At 40.8% G+C, this 21706-nt stretch overlaps 1 protein-coding gene across 6 annotated transcripts in view; it reads right to left on the reverse strand.

Moving 5' to 3' along the window:
• KDM2A (lysine demethylase 2A) overlaps positions 1-21706 on the reverse strand; it is a 70600-nt gene that overhangs the window by 44150 nt on the left and 4744 nt on the right. For all 6 annotated transcript variants that reach the window (XM_077320929.1, XM_077320928.1, XM_077320930.1 and 3 more), the window contains exons 4-5: positions 1758-1896; positions 466-544 (exon numbers count right to left, since the gene is read on the reverse strand). In XM_077320929.1, coding sequence (XP_077177044.1) covers positions 466-544; positions 1758-1896 — 218 coding nt within the window. The remainder of the gene's footprint in view (positions 1-465; positions 545-1757; positions 1897-21706) is intronic.

Here is a 21706-nt window from a genome sequence, read left to right on the forward strand (position 1 = left end):
CAAATGATGATTATATTTTATATTTTACTGTTCTTTGTATTAATAACTCGTATTGCATCCTATATTTCTATCTTTATGAAAATAAAAAAACTTGTATATAAAAAAAGGAACTATTTGGATTTGTAGTTTAAGTCCCATTGAGAGAACAGCTGGGTACAACTTTCTTTTATAGAACTCACTGTATATGCCCCTATCTCAAAGGACTGTTCCATTCAACTTCTACAATGCACAGATTATTATTACTAAGAGTATCTAACAGTCATTTGATTAAGTAAATCACAGAGATTCTTTGTAATAGAATGAAGCTTCCAAGATTTAGTGTCCAATTTACTTCCTGGGCATAGGATCCCAATTCATTGCAAAGCTGTTATAGAGAGTACATTCCAGGACTCTGATACAGACTAGGGAGTTATTTTACTATTGGTTAATTAATCTAACATCAAAACCTCATACTCTTGTACTCACTTTATTCCAAGTCCATCAGAATTTTTGAAGATCAAAGGGTCTCTTAAACCACCACTCTGAATATATTCCACAGTGAAATCTTTCAAGACAAAAAGGAAAGCACTTATTAGTGACTGAGAAATTTGGACCAGGAAATATGGAAACTTAGCAGGGGGGAGGGGGAGGGGCAGGGCCAAGCAACATGTTTTCATTGCTAACACCACACCTAACTAAGAAAACTATTCTGGGCACAGAAGCAAACAATTTATAATGGTCAACTGAGCATGATAAAGTAATTGTCACATCAAAATATTTACTTTAGTTGTCAAGTAGTTTGAAACAATGTTTTCAAACCAACTCAAACTTCAAAGTAGGGGGGCAAAGCAGTGCACCAGCTTCTTTTTTATATATTTCTATACTGTCCTTGTTTCACTTGTGTGCCAGCCTTGTTTCAAAGCAATGAACGGTAAGTGTAATTCTCAAATCTTGGTATCCAACTACAGTTGAAAATCCCAAAAGAAAAATGTTCCTGTACAGAATATTCCACTTTATGCAGATCAAGCAGCATGAACAGTCCCTCACCCAGCAGAGTCTACTCTTCCTATAGCCATATCTTTCAGAAAATGTTTTCGAAGAATGGAGACATACCTAGGATCTCAAAAGTGACAGCTTCTGAGCAAGAGGAAAATTGTGTGCAGGTGATGTCTCACTTTCAATTTAGGGCATCAGCAGGTCCTTTGCCACTACTAAAATTTTCTATCACAAATCAGGCTGTGTAGTGGGGCAATGAATTTCTCCTATGATGTGCTCAAGAATACAATAAAAGGACATCTCCAGTTTGACCTTTAGAAAGCATTTCTCCCGTTACTCTGAGAACAGTAGTGTTCACTAAGTAGCCCAGGTCACCACATTTTGCTGGTCATTTGTCAATTCAAAAATTAATTGTTCAGTCATCAGTCTCTCTACCCCTCAAAGTGACTGATTTATATTCTGCAGGGATAATTACTTGTTATAAAAAAGAGTGAGAAAACAAATTTTGAAGATATGAAAACTGATATGATGCTTGTCTGATGCTTTAGCATTTTTCTGATACGTTTCAAAACTTCTGCAATCAAAGGGCATAATTTTCATTTTTAAAACACCTCCACAGAAAGGAGTTGTCGTATTACACACAGTGCAGAAGAACATCTAGGACACTGAAGACAATACACTTTGAAAACTGACTTCCTAGGGAAAGTGCACAAATAGATGTATTTCTAAAAAAAAATTCATCAGACAGAAAATCTGGAAACCACTTGGGAAGGGACCCTCACCTTTGCCTTCCAGAAAGACCACAAAGTTGGCATTAAATTTGTTTGTGGTAAGTTTCTCTTCAAGATCAAATGTTCGTTTGCCCTCAATCTCATCATCTGAGATACCATCATCTTCATAACGACGTCTCATAGCACCACGCTGTAGAAATAATAACAGGTTATTAGAACTGCCATGAACCCAGCCAGCACATGGCACCAAATATAGTAGGATATACAATTTTGTATATGCATACCATTTGCTCAGATTGGCTTTACCCTCGCAAAATGGATTTTTTTCTTCCTTCAATAACTATACTAATTGTTACATATTTCTCAGGGGAGATTCTCATTTAAAGATGGAACTTTCCTTTCCCAATTTCTTCCAATAGAAAAACTGGAAAATTTAGAACACTGGGGAAGGGGGACTCCTGTGACTCCCCCTCCCCCATTTTGGAATTAAGGAAATGCAAGACAAAGTTCTACTTAAAATGTGCTTCATGAAAATTATGTGATTCTATAGTATTAGATAAATCTTATTTATACCATAGATATGCCATGTTTTCAATAGTGTAAATGCTATAAGATGTTTAATAATACATTAAAGAGATCAGCATTTTTAATTTAATAACATTTTAACTTGACATCCACATATGCCAATAGTCCAGCACAGCCGTTCTCAGCCTTTTTTTGGCCACAGCCCTTGTAAGACCTAAAATTACCAGAACACTGGTAATTTTATATGTACCTGTATCACAGAAATAGGTGATTATTATTCACCCTGAGATAACTGTTACCTGTCCAATACAGTTTGCTAAACATAAGATTACATACACTGAAAAATACAAGAGGCTGCTAATTCTTAATTATTTTTCAGGTACTGGGGGATAGCTACAGAAATCAGAGAATATAATTCTAGCATATTCATCCAACTGGCTAAGAAGCCACAATTTTGTATGTGTAACATCACTATCAAACAGTTTTAATGGCATAATATGTAACATCACTAAATTCAGTATCAAATGACTAAAGAATATCAAATGTTAAACCAATTTTTTAAAAAGGGGACCAAGAAGGCAACAAGGAAAATACAGGCCAGTCAGCCTGATTTGTAGGCCAGGCAAATTCATAGGAACTGTAAACACAGATAGAATTATTAGGCACACAGAGGAACTAAGTCAGTTGAGGGAAAGTCAGCATGGTTTCTGCAAAGAGAAGTCCTGCCTAACCAACCTTTTGGAGTTTTCTAAGAAAGCAAAAAAGCATGTAGGCTATGGTTACCTGGTAGACACTATGTACTTGGATTTTCAAAAGACTTCTGACAAGATACCTCATCAAAGACTCCTGAGTAAACTAAGCAGTTATAGGATAAGAGGTTGGCTTCTCTCATGATTAAAAAATGGTTAAATGATATGAAGCAAAGACAAAGAATAAATGGACAGATCTCACAAAGGGGGGAAGTAAGCAGTGGGGTCACACAAGGATCAGTATTGGGTCTAGTATATTTTATTATAAATGGTGGGGAACTAAGGATGACTAGTGTGGCGACCAAGTTTGCAGATCACACACAATTATTCAGAGTCAAGAAAACCAAGGATCCTCAAGGAGTATCTATATAACTTAGATGAGTGGGCAACAGTGGCAGTTGAAGTTCAGTGTTTAAGTGTAATAAAAAAATAACAATAGAACGAAAAAAACCCGACTTCAAGTATAGGCTCAGGGGGGTTGAATTTGCTAAGAGAAAGAGGGAAAGAGATCTTGGGATTGTAGCAGATAGCTCAATGTGTCAAGCCAATGTGCTGCAGCAGTGAAAACAGGGAAACACTAGGGATTATCAGGAAATGGACTGAAAATGAAATAGTCGGTATTATAATGCTTCTGTTCAGAATGTATGGCACAGCCTCATGTGGACTACTGTGCAGTTCTAAGCACCATTTCTCAAAGAGAACATTGAAGAGCTGGGAAAAGTACAGACGAGAGCAACCCTCCCTATGATAAAAGGCTGGACTATCAGGGACTTTTCAGTTTAGAAAGGGAAAAACTAAGAGGGGGTATGATAAAGGTTTATAAAATTATGCTTGGCAGGAGGAGAGTTGACAAGAACTTATTCTCTCTCTCCCAAAGTACCAGAACCCGAAAGCATACAATGAAGCTGATGGGCAGTAGATTCAAGACAGATAAAACAAAATGCACTTTTACACAGTGAGTGATTAAAATATAAAATTCACTGTCAGAGGATGTAGTGATAGCCACAGGCATAGACAGTACAGATCCATTGAGAATAGATCCAATCATTGACATAGCCCTATTTATGTATCATGGTAAGCATTTCAATTTAGAATTCTGAAGTCATCTTGCTTTTGATCACAATCTTGCATTTTTTCCTATGGTCAGAGCATTTACTTTTCATGATGTGTCTTTGGTACTTCAGAAACATAACTGAATGTCAGATGTATAGCTAATTCATTTCAGATACTCTTAAGAGATCCATAATTGCTAATCTTTATGTAAGACTTGACATTAATGGTTTTGGATTCAGGTTTAGGACTCAGTTGGTCTCAGGGCTTTCAGCCATCACATCTACATATGCCATTACCTGCTCCAGTCTGTGTCCAGACCACTATCCATGTATTGTTTATAAGTTTAATGTAAACCGCCCTGAGCCTCCGAGGAGGGCGGTATAGAAATATAATAAATAAATAAATAAGCATGTGTGTGGTGAGTTTCCCTATACTCTTAAGTATGTTCTTCTTAAAACCTTCTCTTCTGCAGGTGTAATGCTTAAAACCAAAGAAACTAGCTGGACCATTCAGCATCTTTCTCTGAGACTCTTTTCCAAATTCAAAAGTCCTACGAGTATTTTAAGCTTTCTAACTGTAGATGCTACATTTTGACCTATTTCCACTATTTTGCTGCCTAGGAATTATATTGAAAACTTTGGCCATACTATTAGTAGCTGTTGTTACTATATGCCTTTAGGGCTTCAGACATTGGCTAGCAAATGTAATAATTAAATTCAACATTTAATCTCAATTAGAATTTGCTCATCAATTAACTGAAGAGATAGCAAAAAGATTCTGGGATATGAACTTTAAGACCCTTCTCCTATGTAGACTGGTACACTGACTGCCTCTAGGGGAGAAAAAGATGCCTTGGTGACTTTCTTATTGTTTGCATTGAATGAAATCTGATAATTTGCTTTTTAGTAATGTTGTTTTACTGATTTCATTCTAAGCACTACAGGCAAGTGAGATCAGTGAACAAGTGATATCAGTTGGGATTAGGTGTTACTTGTAAAGGCATCTTGTACACTGATTCCACACTACATGTCATTCATAAACCTCCAGATGCAAGTATTTTGGTTAGGCCAGAACCTGAACAATGTGGTAAAGTAGATAAGGATGGGCAAGTAGAACCAAAATCTAGATATGATAAAAGTGATGCTGGCTAAACGTCTTGATAGGACAGACTTGCCAACTTTACCAATGGATTTCCTGTCACTAGCTAATTGTGTGAAACAGCCAGGGATGCTTTTGGACCATATATGTTTGGAGAATCTGGAGTAACTGCCAGAAGCACACTTTCATCTCATTTTATTCATGAAATTGTTATCTGAACTAACTTCAGCTATCCTAGCCAAACTGATCTATTCTTCTGTAATGTGCTCTGTGTAGGAATTGCCCTTAAAGACAACTTGGAGTCTTTAACTAGTATAGAATGTGGCAACCATCCTTATCATGCTAATTCGATGCACTAGATACCAAGATGCTTTCAGACACTGGTTTTGTTTCTCTCTAAAGCCTTTCACAACAGAACCAACATGCTTGAAGAGCACCTCACTCTACATGAACTAGTATGCTAGCTCACTTCTGCCCAACAATGCCTACAAATCATTCCCAGCTCTTTCCAGCTTCTCCATCATTAAATTGACTGTGCAGCTTTCTAGTTGGATTGTTTAGCAACCTTGTACTTATTTTCCCTAAAGTTTAGTAGTGAGATAGACAGGCACAATGATACATGAAAACTTGAACTATAAACACCTTAAAATAAACACAATAATACAGTTTAGTTAACTGAATTATAATGCAGCTTATGATGTTAATATCGTCAAATAATTCAATCCATTGACTCCAGGAAGCAAGGTTTATTTTCCTGTGGCTTACAAGATTTTGGAAAATTTTCATCTTTAGCTTCAAAAGAACTTTCAGCACAAATACTGAGACATAGATCACAAATAGTAACACAATTGCTCTTATTACTGGGTAACCATGACCAGAAACATAACCCAAAACATAATGGACTGGTGTTGTTTCCAAATCAGAGGACAAAGCCTTCAGGCAAGACTGAGTCACAAAACATCTTCAACATAATTATGGCATTAAGCCTTAATTCTGATGAATTCCTACCTGTCTATACAATTATAGCCAGTGCAATTATGCTAAAGCAATTTTAGTTGTTTTTTTTTAAATCAAGATCAGACTTAACATAATTATTCATTTAAAAAAATATTACTAAGCCAGAAAAGACTCTTGAAGTGGCTTATATGCGTTTCTTTATTTAGGGTGACCCACAATGATTGAATTGAGAATAATTACAACAGGGCAGCCATAGTATGATCAACAACTGAAATCAAAAGCAAGAGCTGCTAGTGGTGAAACAGTATAACTATGCCCCCCCCCCCCGATTCAGGACAGCCAATAATGATAGCTTTTAATACTTCATGGATTTAGAGATAACTAGACTGAAGTATCATGTTACAGGAACTGTCATGACTACAAACTCTCAATCTACATTACAATTAAAAAAGAGACATCTAAGACTACAGCAACTATTGGACCATCACATTAATTTCTCACATGTGTAAAATGATGCTTAGAATCTTACAACAAAAACTATTACCATATATAGAATAAGGCATGTCATATATTCAAGCTTAATTCAGAAAAGGAAGAAACACCACAGATCATATTGCCAATTTATACAGTTTATTGTAGCATACAAGAGTGTCTCAGAGGAAAATCAGCTTGTGTTCCATAGATTACAGATTGTGTTCCATAGATCTGTGGATCATGAAAAGTTATGGCTAGTTTTAGAAGAAAGGGGCATGCCACATCTGATTTTTTGATGCATTAACTTGCAAACTGTATAAATACACATATAAATAAGCTGTATAAATATATATAAATTAACTTTATATTGGAATTTCATTTAGACCAGCAAAGGTTAGAATCGCAGAGCATTTATCGCAACTTAGACGATCTAATCAGGAAGTCCCATTAACTGACCATTCTGAAGCACCAAACAAATCACAAAGCATGCTCATCTTTAACCCGCTCCTAGCGGAGCGGATTAAATAATTTGTTAAGGGCCCCGAGGGTGGGCCCTGTCCGTGATGAGGATGGGTGCCGATAGGCCCCTTCCCACGGACTGACAATCGGAGGGCCCAATCGGCTCCCAATTGGCCCCTTCAAGTTTTTAACCCAGACTCACCCCGCCCCACCCCACCCCTTTCTCCACCCACTTACCCCTTACTTTATTTTTACCGCTTCCGCAGGAGCGGATAAATACGGCATTTAATTTCATAGAATTTGGAGACACTGCGGAAAGGAAATTATTCATTTGATCTGGAAAAGACAGAGTTGAGAGTTCTTTCATTTAACTGACACTACTGTTAATATGAATGTGGGACTTTATCGAGCAATACTGAATATTTGATATACTTATTCGTTGTTTATATAGAAAGGGACAAGCCACTAAGGAAAGGCAGACATGGGAAATCAATATTCAGATCCTGTTTTAGCTTGACCCATGAAAGAATTGAGAAGTGGCATGTTATTCATTAAAAAGCTTTATTGTTATGTCATTGGGTTGATAATTTCTTCAGTCTTTTAACGTATTTTGGCAAGAGGTTAGTGTTAGCACAGAATACAGAGAAACAGAATGGTTTTCAATTGGCAAAGGTGTCAGACAAACATGTATTTTTTTCTGCATCTCTTCAATCTATATGTAGAAAATATAAGGAAAGCTGGGTTAGATTTAGATGAAGTTAATGGTAAAATTGGTGGAAGGAACATTAATAGTTGGGGACATGCATTACTAGTAGAAGGCAGTGACTTGAAATGACTACTGATGGAAGGTTAAAGCAGTACAACAGCTAAATATCCAGACAGCAGAAGTAATGACTACTGGGGAATTATACAACTTTAAGGCTAATGATAAAGAACTTGAAGTTGTTCAAGATATTCTATTCCTTGGCTCCATCATCAACTAAAAAGAAGATTGCACCCATTGGTAAGGGCAGCCATGAAGGAGCTAGAAAGGATTTGTTGCTAGTGACCAATTATAAGATAATTCATGCCACAGTTTTCCCCTTTACTACGTATGGGTGTGAAATTTGGACAATGAAGAAAGCTGACAGGAAGAAAGTAGCTTCAAGTGGGTAGCCGTGTTGGTCTGAAGCAGCACAACAAAACAAAATCGGAGTCCAGTGGCACCTTTAAGACCAACAAAGATTTATTCAAGGTGTGAGCTTTCGAGTGCAAGCACTCTTCCTCAGACTATGAACTGACCATCATGACAGTGGGAATATATAAGCAAAAGTTAATCCTGTTAACTGTGTCACAGCATCCAAATGCAGCCATATGATAATTCTTTGCTAAACCAGCCAATCAGACCTCACAAATTCGGTTGTAGTTCACAAAAATATAGGGGAAATAAAACTGTCTATGCCAGTGGTCAATGGCTTCCACCCCAACATTTGCTGCTGGCCCCATCTGTCTCCATACTGTGAAACATTCCTACAAGTAGAAGCTGAGCTGGCAGCTATTTTGTCCTGGGACCAGAGAGTTGAATTCAAAATTACATTATATATTACTAACAGTCATATAATCCCAATTAAAATTGTGAGGAATGTGAATACACAAGTTAAACAAGGTTAGCATGCATAGTGAGATAAAAAAATCTTTGTCCTTGTTGAGTCCAGGGTATGTCAAAGTATTGAGTGTTGTAATAACTTGCATTTCTGCAATCTCCCTTTCTAGCCTGTTCTTGAAGTTTCTTTGTAATAAAGCAGCTACTTTCAGGTCCCTTATTGAATGTCCTGGAAGGCTGAAGTGTTCTACAGGTTTTTCAGTTTTGTGGTTTTTTATGTCAGACCTGTGTCCATTGATCCTTTGGCAGAGGGTTTAACTTGTTTGCCCTATGTAGAGAAGAGGGGCATTGTTGGCATTTGATGGCATATACAATGCTGGAACATGAGCAAATTAATAAGCATTTGATGGTGTAGGTAACGTTGTTAGGTCCAGTAATTATGGCACTAGAGTGTATATGTCTGCAAAGTTGGCATCTGGTTTTGTTGCAAGTTCTAGTACCAGTGTCCATGTTCACATTAGATGCTGCATTGTTGTGGGGGAGGACTTGTTTGAGATTGGGGGGCTGTCTGTGTGAAATAAAAGGTTTAACCCCCCCCCCAGTGTTTGGGAAAGAGAACTAGAACTGTCATTGTCCAGTAGATGGTGTAAGTCACTGATGATGTGTTGAACTGTCTTGACTTGAGAGCTATATGTAACCACTAGTGGTTTTCTGTTGTTTTCTCTTTTGGGTTTGTCTTCTAACAGATGTCCTCTTTGTATCCTTCAGGCTTTGTTAACCTGTTCCTTGACCTCACTGGCTTGGTATTTTAGTTCCCAACAGGTTTGTTGTAGATCATTTAAGTGGGAATCTCTATCCGCAGGATTGGCGCAGATGCAGTTGTAACGTAGGGCCTGACTGTATACAATGGACTGTTTGGTATGTTTAGGATGGTAGCTAGAGGCATGCAGGCACATATGCTGGTCAGTAGGCTTTTGGTATAAGGTGCTCTGTAGGCATCCATTGTTTATTTTTACAGTAGTGTCCAGAAAATATATTTCTTGTGTAGATTGGTTCATCGTCAGGTTGATAGTGGGTTGAAAGTCATTGTATGCCTGGTGGAAAGTATCCAGGACTTCCTTGCCATGCATCCAGACAATAAAAATGTCATCAATGAATCGCAGGTATATGACAGGTGTGAGTGGGTGAACATTCAGGAAGCATTGCTCCAGGTCTGCCATGAAGATGTTTACCTATTGAGGCGCCATGTGCCCATGGCTGTACCATTGATCTGAAGAAACATGTCATCTCCAAATTTGAAGTGGTTATGGGTGAGAACAAATTGGTACAGTTTGGTGGCTGAGTCAGCTACGGTGTTGTTAGAAATTATATTCCTAATGGATTGTAATCCATCTTTGTGTGGGATGTTGGTATACAGGGATTCCACATCCATGGTGGCTAAACTGGTATTCTCTGGAAGGCTGTTCAAAGATTGTATTTTCCTCAGAAAGTCTGTGGTGTCTCGAACATAACTAGAAGCACTGATGTCATAGGGCCTTAGAACAGAGTCCATATAGCCAGATACCCGTGTGGTGATAGTGTTTATGCCTGAGACAACTGGGCGTCCTGGGGTTCCAGGCTCCTTTGGTGTGTCTGAAAGGATTTCTTCCTGAATGCATGGAGGTAATTCCTTGATAATCTTGTGAAGTTTTGTTTTGGTTTTTCTGGGGGGGGGGGTTTCCTGTGTGGGGTCTGAGTCCAGTTGTTTGTAAAAGGTGGTATTTGAGAGCTGTCTTTGAGCCTCCTGGACATAGTCTGATCTATTCATGATAACAGCTCCTCCTTTGTCAGCTTCCTTAAATACTATATCCGGATTGTTCCTAAGGATTTCTATGGCCTTCCTTTCAGCGTAGCTGACATTATGCTGTGTGCGATGTTTGTTGATCACATTGGTTTGGACCCTGCAGTGGAAGCATTCTATGTAGAGGTCTAGGGTGGCATTATGACCATCTGGAGGGGTCCACGTGGAGTCTCTTTTCTTGTAGCATTGTTTTGTTGGAATGTGTTGGTTAGTATCCTGTTCTTTGGTGGACTGAAGATACTTGTTCTCCAGTGTTTTCTGTGATGGAATGGTATGTAAATTCTGTCTGTTCTTGCTTGTTCTGTTCATGTGTGTATTGAAATAATTTCTTTAGACGTAAATGTTGGAAGAATGCCTCAAGGTCTCCACAGAACTGAACCATCTAAGTAGATTTCTTTAAAATGTAGTGCTGGAGGGGAGTTTTATGGATCTTGTGGACTGCCAAAAAGTGGGTTCTAGATCAAATCAAGCCTGAACTCTCCTTAGCAGTTAAAATGACTAAACTGAAGATATCATATTTTGGTCATCATTATGAGAAGACAAGGAAAAGAGATAGACTTAACATGAGATGGACTGACTCAATAAAGGAAGCTATACCTTTAATTTGCATGACCTGAGCAAGGTTGTTAATGACAGGTCATTCTGGAGACCATTAATTCGGAAGATTGCCACAGAAGAAGAGCTGGCTTTTTGTACTCAAAGGAGTCCCAAAGTGGCTTATAATCACTTAAACTTCCTCTCACTACAACAGTCACCCTATGAAGTAGTTGAAGCTGAGAAAGCTCTGAGGGAACTGTGACTGGCCCAAAGTCACCCACCTGGCTGCATGTGGAAGAGTGGAGAATCAAACTCTGTTAGAGGCTGCTTCTCTCAACCAATATACCAAGCTGACTCTCAAGGTCAGAAGTGATTTTATAGCACTTTACAAAGACATCAGGCATGTTCCAAAGGTGTCCATGACTGGTATTAGGCCTCAAATCAGAGGTATCCAAGAGTCCAAACTGTTATATGAGGCACATGAACCGGAATGACTGAAGACTAAGCATGTGGTGTATATGCTTTTCATTGATCTAAGCTAGCCTATTTCAAACTTTTGAAATTTGAAGAGCCCCAAAATAAATTTCCAGGCTTCAAGCTGGCCACAGCTCCCTGCCATGTCCCCTGAAAGTGACCTCACTTCAAGAAGGACGTAGATAAAATTGAAAGGGTGCAGAGGAGAGTGATGAGGATGATCTGGGGGCAAGGGACCAAACCCTATGAAGATAGGTTGAGGGACTTGGGAATGTTCAGCCTGGAGAAAGGGAGGTTGAGAGGGGACATTATAGCCCTCTAAGTATTTGAAAGGTTGTCACTTGGAGGAAGGCAGGATGCTGTTTCCGTTGGCTGCAGAGGAAAGGATTAATGGGTTTAAACTACAAGTACAACGATATAGGCTAGATATTAGGAAATAATGTTCACAGTCAGAGTAGTTCAGCAGTGGAATAGGCTCTCTAAGGAGGTGGTGAGCTCCCCCCCACTGGCAGTCTTCAAGCAAAGGTTGGATACACACTTTTCTTGGATGCTTTAGGATGCTTTGGGCTGATCCTGCGTTGAGCAGGGAGTTGGACTAGATGGCCTGTATGGCCCCTTCCAACTCTATGATTCTATTCTATGATTCACTAGCATAAATCAGTGGTCCCCAACCCCCAGTCTGGGAACCGGTACTGGTCCGCGGCTCTTCCCCAGCTGCTGCCTCAGGGGCTGCCCTGCCACTCTGCAGCCAGCTCACCTTTGGTGCTCTCCAGCGGTCGCCATGGCTGGGGCTCCCTCTTGGCGTGGCACTGGGTGACAGGAAGTCAGGGGCACCAGTGGGAAAGCAAGTGGAGCAGGGGCTCAGGTGGCAGCGGCGACATCCCTCGGCAGAAGACTACCCCCCCCCAGGCCTCAGTAAAATTGTCAAGCGTTGACCGGTCCCCAGTGATAAAAAGGTTGGGGACCACTGCCATAAATGTATTCTTACTCTGCACACTTAACATGAAGGACACCTCCCTTTCCCTAGCCAACTTCAAAAAGACAGATCAAGTATATGTACAAAAACAGAAGGCAACCCATCGAGATTTCCCAGTAATACATGTGCCTAACCATTTGTGCTTTTACAAATCATACATCTCTATTCCAAAAGACAACAGTATACAGGAACTGACTCAACTTTCAGTTCATTTACTTACCTTTACTCGAGTTATTCTTATATCACATTCACATATAAAGTACCTTTCCCTCTGTAGCAAAGAAATATTAGCTCCAACAAAATTTTGCCTACCCAAGGAGCTAACTATAACAATTGCTATTTAGGAACAGTTTATTAAATCAGCCCATTATGTATACTGCACAAACTATTACGGATCCAATTATGATTTCAGTTACACTTAGAAGGATCACGTTATCAAAAACTCTGACATAGAATACAGACCGCTTGTCTACTCAAAAGTATGCAAACAACTAATGGAACTATCCATTCTTTATATATAAGATACTGAGCAACATTATAATAACAATTATTGCTAACCAGAATGGAGAGTGTAGAGTGGAAATGGAACTAAACTAAAGCTCTTGACTGCTAGAATGATTACTCAATTTCTAATCATCTGCCTAAATCAAGTAACTGGAAACACTATATCCACTAACCATAATGATATGGCTTGTAAAATTTCCTGCTATTGAGTTTTACTGTTAACAGTTTCAATTTCTGGTAATGCACTGTTTCCCAATTAATTGGTAGCTCACTGAACTGAGGGAAACCCAACAGCAGTGAGTCATGGTTATGTACTAGTACGTACTGAGCCATCAGAGAAGGGTGGCATATAAATATGAAAAATAATAACATAGTCAGGGAATCAGCAAAAAATTGCCCCTCCTTTATTACTACTTTAGCACTGTTTACTCCTCATTGTTACAGAGTCATTTGGCAGCCATTATATTTATAAAGTTGACTGACAGGTGAAACTTGTAATTAGGACTTGCACTATATCAGTCCTTATGGGACCCCATTACTCAAGTCTCTCCACTGGGAGGACTGTTAATTTATTCCTACTCTCTGTTCCTGTTTAGCCTATTTGTAATGCATAAGAGCAGTGGTCCCCAACCTTTTTATCACCGGGGGCCGGTCAACACTTGACAATTTTACTGAGGCCTGGGGGGGGGGGTAGTCTTTTGCTGAGGGACATCGCCGCCGCCTTAGCCCCTTCTCCACTTGCTTTCCTGCCGGCACCCCTGACTTCCCGCCGCCTGCTGGGAGGTGCTGCCAGAAGCAGCTGCACCGTGCCATGCCGAGGGGGAGCCCCAGCCATGGCGGCTGCCGGAGAGCACCAAAGGTGAACCAGCGGCAGAGTGGCAGGGCAGCCCCTGAGGCAGCAACTGGTGAGGAAGACAAGGAGGAGCCGTGGCCCAGTAACGACTGATAACGGACCGGTCCCGTTTCCTGGACCGGGGGTTGGGGACCGCTGCATAAGAGGACCCCACACTTAGGGTACTCCATACATTCCACATTAAGCAGAGATTCAAATAAATAAATAATCTGCTTCTCTGCCAACTCTGCATCTTCCTTTAGCAATCCTTTTATTCCTTTGCCATCCAATGGACCAGCTGCTTCCCTGGCCAGATTCCTGTTCTTGAAAGAAAAGCATTTATTGTATGTCTTGATGTTTTTAGCAACCTGCTCTTCATATTCTCCTTTTCACTTGTAATACTTGAGCCTTTTACAGCTTCTTTGACTTGGGCAGCATCCTCTTAATCTAGGTAGTGACTTTCCTAGCTTGAAGTGTTAATTCTATATGGGCCTTTACTAGTGTGATAAACAGAATTACAGAGCAAATATACATCAGCACTTGACTGTTAAGGTTTAGAACTAGGAGGGCAGGAAGTTTCCCTGAAACTCAGTAGCTTCATACAATTGCACTATAGGGAAGGAGAATTTCCCAATTGTTTTTCCTTGATGCAACTCCTCACTGCCTCCAAATTTACTATTTAACAAGAATCATCATGAAGGCAATTAAACATCTAGCCATACCTTCACATAAAGACTGGGTTTTTACGTACTTGGGGATTCCCTAGGCAGAGAAGGTAAATATTAATTTAGTATATATATGTATGTATTTTTAATATGTTGTAAACCACCTCGAGCCCTATGGAAAAGAGGCGATTTTGAAATATAATGAATAGGTACTTTTATGGGCATTAAATAGCCTATATGCCTAGTAGCAGTGTACTAAAAAAAAACTTCATGGGAGTAAGCCCCAATGAATAAAATGGGCTGTACTTCCAAGTAAACATGCTTTGGATAGTTCCATTTTTCACAAGGGAAACTGCAAATGAACCTAATACTAAAGTGAGAGAGCTATAAACCGTTGTAACCTATATGCTACTTGAGTATTTCTCACTCATTCTAAAATTTAAATGTTCCCTCATGATTTCTATTAAAAAAACTGAAAAAGCCTTTAACCCTTTTTCAAGATATAGATTACCTTTAATGGCATAAAAATATATGCAGCTAGCCACAGCTTGAGTAAACATACGAAGTATACACAGAAAACCATATTCTAAAATTTTGACAAACACAGAGTTAAACCTTAACATTGCACAAAGTATGTTTGCAACCTCAGACAGTCAGGCATGGTTCTTTTCACTAAGTAAATTTCTGCAAATCAGAGCTAGTTTGACTATAAGGTCCTGAATTGAGGTACGCTGACTAGAGAGGGCCGGACGGATCAAAATAACGTGTGGGAGAGAAACTTTTTCAAGATATACATTTTGGGTAAGATCTTTTCTTAAAAATCAATTTGACTAATTCCAATATTTAAAAATAGGAGTGCCCCCCCAGGCTCCCCAAAATTTCTAATTGGAAAGTCCTTAAAAAAACAAGAAACAGAAACCTGGGGGTGATCCTCGACGTTTCCCTCTCTATGGAGGCGCAAGGTCACAAGAGTAGCATGGCTGGCCTTCAATCACCTATGGCAAAGCCAAACTACTAACGCTCTACTTGGCACCAGAACACCTAGCCACAGTGATCCACACAACAGTCACCTCTAGACTGGACTTCTGCAACTCGCTCTACACAGGCCTACCCTTATCCTTGCCCTGGAAACTGCAATGGGTGCAGAATGCAGCGGCCAGGATTCTCACCAACACAGCGTGGAGATGTCATATCTGGCCTATACAACAACTCAACTGACTCCCAATGAATTCTGGATCAAGCTTAAGGTTTTGGTTTTTACCTTCAAGGCCATACATGGTCTGAGAGACCGTCTCTCCGCCTATACCCCCAAAAGAGCATTACGCTCTGCCACTGCCAACTGGCTGGTGATCCCTAGCCCCAAACAAGCATGTTGGTCCTCAATGGGGGCCAGAGATTTTTCCATCCTGGCCCCCACCAGATGGAATGAGCTCCCTGAAGAGATCAGGGCCCTGCCCGAACTCCCACAGTTGTGCAGGGCCTGCAAAAGAGAGTTCCTCAACCAGGCATTTGCCCCCTCAGACATCCCCTCCATGGCCTGAAGCAGCCTGACCTCTGTAGAGGGTTTAGCTTGTTATTGTTGGGATCACTGAAGTTGTTTTGTTTAGAACCACTGTTGGATTGTTATTGTTGCATATTGACTATGTTGTATGTTGACTCGTTCCGTGTATCCCCCTATGATGTTGTATGTAAACCGCCCTGAGACATATGGAAGGGCGGTATAGAAATGAAAGAGAGAAAGAGAGGGAGAGAAAGAGAGAGAAAGAGAGAAAGAAAGATTTAGTATGAGAGCCTGTGTAATATAGCTGTTACTGCTTGTTATGCCTTCTGGAATCCATTTATACCTTTTGCTAATCAACAGTCAATAACTTTTCAGCCTCCACTCAATACTAGTAATCTATGGAAAGACTGGACAAATTAGTAGATATAAGGAGTGGAGATGTAGCGATGTAATCATGCTGATCTTGCTTTTTTCCGCTGCTCCAGACAGACGAACGCTCTATCTTGATCTACCCTGCAAGGCTGTTGTGTGGATGAAATGGAAGAGGAGCGATGTCGGCCACTCTGTGACCCCCTTGGAGAGGAGGGCTGCTCACCCTACTGCAACCCCTGTGAAAGGGTCGTTCGACCCCCAAAGGAGTCCCGACCCCCAGATTGAGAACCACTGCACTAGACAAAGAGAAAGCTCTTGAACATTTACAAATCTGATGAGACTAATATTCATAGCTGTCAAAAGGACCTGTTTAACTCAGTACTCATCCTTATATCATGTAAGAATAAACTAGTCAGGATTTTTCAAGCAAACATTTACAGATGGTAGGTAATTTAAACTATTTTCCCAGTATACTAACATATTATTGCATGAAAATGGACACATTCTTCACTTGCCAGTGCTCATTATTCTAACCTAAGGACATCATTATGGTTGTCAGCCTCAGGTTAGGAAATACCTGGAGATTTTGGGGGTGGAATCTGAGGAAGACAGGCTTTGGGGAGAGACTTCAATGAGGTATAAATGCCATAGAGTCTACCTTCCAGAAGGCCATTTCCCCACATGAACTGATCTCTGTTGCCTGAAGATCAGTTGTAAGAACAGGAGCTCTCCAAGTACCATCTGTCGGTTGGTTAGCTACCGCACATTATCCCCTCACGAAAACAAGAGTCATTGGAAAAGTCCATAATGCTAGGAAAAGTGGAACATGACAGACTGAACCAAAGGAAGCTGAGGCCTTCAGTTCCCAAGACCTGAGCAAGGCTGTTATAGCAGTGGTCCCCAACCCCCAGTCTGGGGACCGCTACCATTCCGTGGATCAGTCGGTACTGGGCTGCGGCTCCTCCTCGTCCTCCTCCCTGGCTGGTGCCTTGGGGGCTGCCCTGCCACTCTGCCACCGGCTCACTTTTGGTGTTCTCCAGCGGCCGCCATGGCTGGGGCTCCTCCTCGGCGTGGCACTGTGCAACTGCTGCTGGCAGCACCCCCCCGTGGGCGGCGGGAAGACAGGGGTGCCTGCGGGAAAGCAGGTGGAGCAGGAGCTCAGGTGGCAGCGACGGCCCTCGGCAAAAGACTACCCCCCCCAGGCCTCAGTAAAATTGTCAAGCGTTGACCGGTCCCTGATGATAAAAAGGTTGGGGACCACTGAGTTATAGGATGTTTTGGAAGTAATTAACCCACGAGTCACTGTTAAGAAGCAACTACAGCACATAACATGAACATTCTTCTTTCAACTCTACATTTACTTCTTTGAAAGCCTACTGAACAGGATGTATTTTTAAATAAGAGTTCTACCTTTATCAATAAAGTTATGAGGTTATTATTTCAACATATTTATAAATGATTTGGATAAGGGTTTAGGGGGGGGATACTTATTAAATTTGCAGACAATACTAAACCGGGATGGGTAGCAAACACAACCAAAGACAGAATCAGAATACAGGATGATTTTGATAGGTTCAAGAAGTGTGCTAAACTGAATAAAATGAAGTTAAATAGGGACAAGTGTAAAGTTCTGCATTTAGGTAGGAAAAACCAAACACACCAATATAGGATGGAGGAGACTTGAGTTGGCAGTAGCATGTGCAAAAGGGATCTAGGAGTCTTAGTAGAGCATACATTGAACATGAGTCAACAGTGTGACTCAGTGGCTAAAAAGGCAAATGGGATTTTGGGCTGTATCAAATGAAGTATCATGTCCAGATCATGGGAAGTGATGGTACTGCTTTGCTCTGCTCTGGTTTGGCCTCACCTAGAGTACTGTGTTCAGTTTTGGGCACCACAGTTGAAGAGGGATGTAGACAAACTAGAACATGTCCAGAGGAGGACAACAAAGATGGTAAGAGGTTTGGAGACCAAGACGTATGAAGAACGGTTGGGGGAGCTTGGTCTGTTTAGCCTGCAGAGGAGACAACTGAGAGGGAATTTGATAACCATCTTCAAATATTTAAAAGGCTGCCATATAGAGGATGGCAAGAGAGTTGTTCTCTCTTGCCCCGGAAGGACGGGCCAGAACCAATGGGATTAAATTAATTCAAAAGAAATTCTGTCTAAACATCAGGAAGAAGTTCCTGACAGTTGGAATGGTTTCTCAGTGGAACAGGCTTCCTCGGGAGGTGGTGGGTTCTCCATCTTTAGAAGTTTTTAAACAAAGGCTGGATAGCCATCTGATGGAGAGGCTGATTCTTGAAAGCTTAAGGGGGTGGTAGGTTACAGTGGATGAGTGATAGGGTTGTGAGTGTCCTGCATAGTGCAGGGGGCTGGACTAGATGACCCATGAGGTGTCACCCAACTCTATGATTCTATTATTCTAACTGTTATGTATGAGATACAGTGGTGATGACAATTCTAAGAATTATCATTCCAATATAGGTTCTCCATTTATGAGGAAATTAACTTCAAAAGATCAGCCATGAGACTGGGACTACTTGCTTCTGAAGTATTAGTGGATAAGGATTTTAAGTACTCACCCAATCTTCTAGGGAAATGTATACAATTTAAGCATGGCTCAGTGATAAAGAAAACTAATATAAATTATCGAGAGACTAGAGAAGTTAATAGCTATTTGCCAACTAACACCCTTTCATCCATCAACTTGTTTATGACAACCATATATCACTTCTCAAATTCCCTCAAATGTAACCAGTTTGAAAGAAAATTAGACATTAGCAAATCATGATCAGTTAAGGGTGCTCTGAGACATAATTTGCTTGCAAACTACAATCATCTGTCCCCAACAAAAACTCAATTTTTTTCATATGTTTACACTGTCTCATGACGTTTTGCTACAGCTGTTCTCCCCCAAAGCTGGGGGGGGGAGCTTAAAAATATATTGTCTCTTGATTACTAACAGCTTGTCAGCCAAGAACCGAATCTATTTTCTTTTTTTGGTTATTGCCTGAAGGTGGCAAAAAAAGTCTTGTACAATTTAACTTTGTGTTCCTAGGGTTAAGACAGCCTTTCTCAACGTTTTTACTGTTGAGAACCCCCTGAAACATTATTCATGTTTCAAGAAACTCCAAAAGCAGTGTGACAATGTAGAATATGGTTGGGAAGAATAGCTGTGTACATGCCTGTGCAGGGCCCCTTCCATTCCCATCCCCTCCAGGCACATCATTGGCCATTTTTTAGGGGGGGGGGGAGGTCAATATAACCATATATAGTCATGTCACGAATAAGTGTTTAACAATTTTAAAAATATATATAAAAATTAATTAACTCCCATCCAGACAGGAAACCCTTTAAGGCTGTTAAGAAACCCCAGGGTTTCACAAAACTGTGATTGAGAAAGCCTCGGTTAAGCAATATACACTAATACACTAACAGCACATGCCCACACCCCAGGATTATTGAAAATGAAACTGACCCCAGGACCTCACTGGCTAAGAATTAATTTGGAGGAGTCCTGGCCTTAGCCTAGGAATCTTAAATGAAAGGGACCAGAGTTCTCTCAATTACAAATGTGAGCACTTTTGAAAAATGCAGAAGCAAAAAAAAAAAAGGGGGGGGAATTATCTTGGCTGTTCAAACTGAGAAAGGAAGAGCAAGAATGATGACAATTGCAGAGGTTCAAAAGTAGTACATAGAACAAGCTGCTTTTAAAGACATCCCATGATGATCTGGGTCATAGTAATTAAACATGCATAATCAAAAATTACCTGGTTAGTGGTCATACTGAATACTGTCACTGCACAGATGAAGAACATGCAATACTACTCATTTTGAACCATGAACAAACCCCTGAGTTGATGGCCTAAGCTTTTTTGCCACAAATAATTAAAAGCAGCATTAAGTTGTTTCTTTGAATTAATATTTCTTTTCACAGTTTCAGTAGTGTTGACCTTCACCGAAAAGTAACCTCTTTATGATTCAAGCTGTTATATATTTACTTTGATCTCCAACCCAACAACACTGGGCATATAACATTAAAATGTCAGTCCTATCATCTTCCCAAATAACATTCCTGTACAAAACACAGTATCAGAATAGTTACCTACCACTATTAAAAAGAATTTCAAAATGTCTTCCAGTAATCGGGAAAACTGTTTTGATTTGGATTGTCACACACTGGGACCAACTGCTAGCATACTAGAGGAAGCTTCCATCTTGGACCCATCCCAGTCTGGCTTCTGGCCTGGCCATGAGGTAGAAATGGTGCTGGTTGCCATGATGACAGCCTCCAGAGACAGCTGAATCAGGGCAGGGTGGCACTGCTCGTGATGTTAGATCTCACAGCAGCGTCTGACATCGTTGATCATGAAATCTTGGCTCACCATCTTGCAGACGTCAGAATATGGGGGACAGAAGGTAGCTGCTGGGGAGACACAATCATGCCGACAGCATCTCCATTCTGGCGTGCCACAAGAGGCGGTTTTCTCCCCAACTTTGTTGAACATATTTATGCGCCCTCTTGCTTAGCTGGACTGGGGGCTTGGGCTTCGGTGTCATCAATATGCTGACAATACCTTGTTCTACCTCTTAGTGGATGGCTGCCTGGTGACACCCCCAGACAACTTTGCCAGATGCCTAGAAGCAGTGACGGGGTGGCAGGTCCTGTGGCTGGGTAAGAAGGGATCAAACAAGGAAGCACATCTACTCTGTCTGGATCAGGTCCAACTTTCAGTTGCCTCCTCAGCCAGAAATTTGGGTATGATTCTTGACTACTTCTTATCTATGGAGGTGCAAGTTTCAAGAGCAGTACAGCTGGCGTTTTTCTACCTACACCAAACCAAACTATTAGCACCCTATTTGACTCCAGAACACCTAGCCACAGTTATCCACGAGACAGTTGCCTCTAGATTAGACTTCTGTAACTCACTCTACATGGGCCTGCCCTTATTCTTGTTCTGGAAACTACAATTGGTCTGCACTGCAGTGGCCATGGTCCTTAAAGGTACACACTGAAGAGCACATATTTGACCTGTGCTCCAACAGCTGCACTGGTTGTCAGTTGGATTCGAGGTCAAGTTTAAGGTACTAGTATTAGTCCGTAACACCATCCATGGTCAGGGTCCTGCACATTTGAGAGACCACCTCTTCACCTATACCCCCAGATGAACACTTCGTTCTACAAATACCAGTTGGTGATTCCTGGCCCCAAGGAGGGTTGTCTAGCCTCAACTAGGGCCAGGATGTTTTCTGTCCTAGCCCCCACCTAGTGAAATGAGCTCCTGGAGCACATCAGGGCCCTGTTGGAGTTGGTGCAATTCCATAGGGCCTGTAAGATGGAGCTCTTCCACCAAGCTTTTGGCTGGGGCCAAAGCTAACATCTATCTACCAAAGCTGGG

Source organism: Paroedura picta, chromosome 2 (genome assembly GCF_049243985.1).
Source record: "Paroedura picta isolate Pp20150507F chromosome 2, Ppicta_v3.0, whole genome shotgun sequence".
Lineage (NCBI taxonomy): Eukaryota > Metazoa > Chordata > Lepidosauria > Squamata > Gekkonidae > Paroedura > Paroedura picta.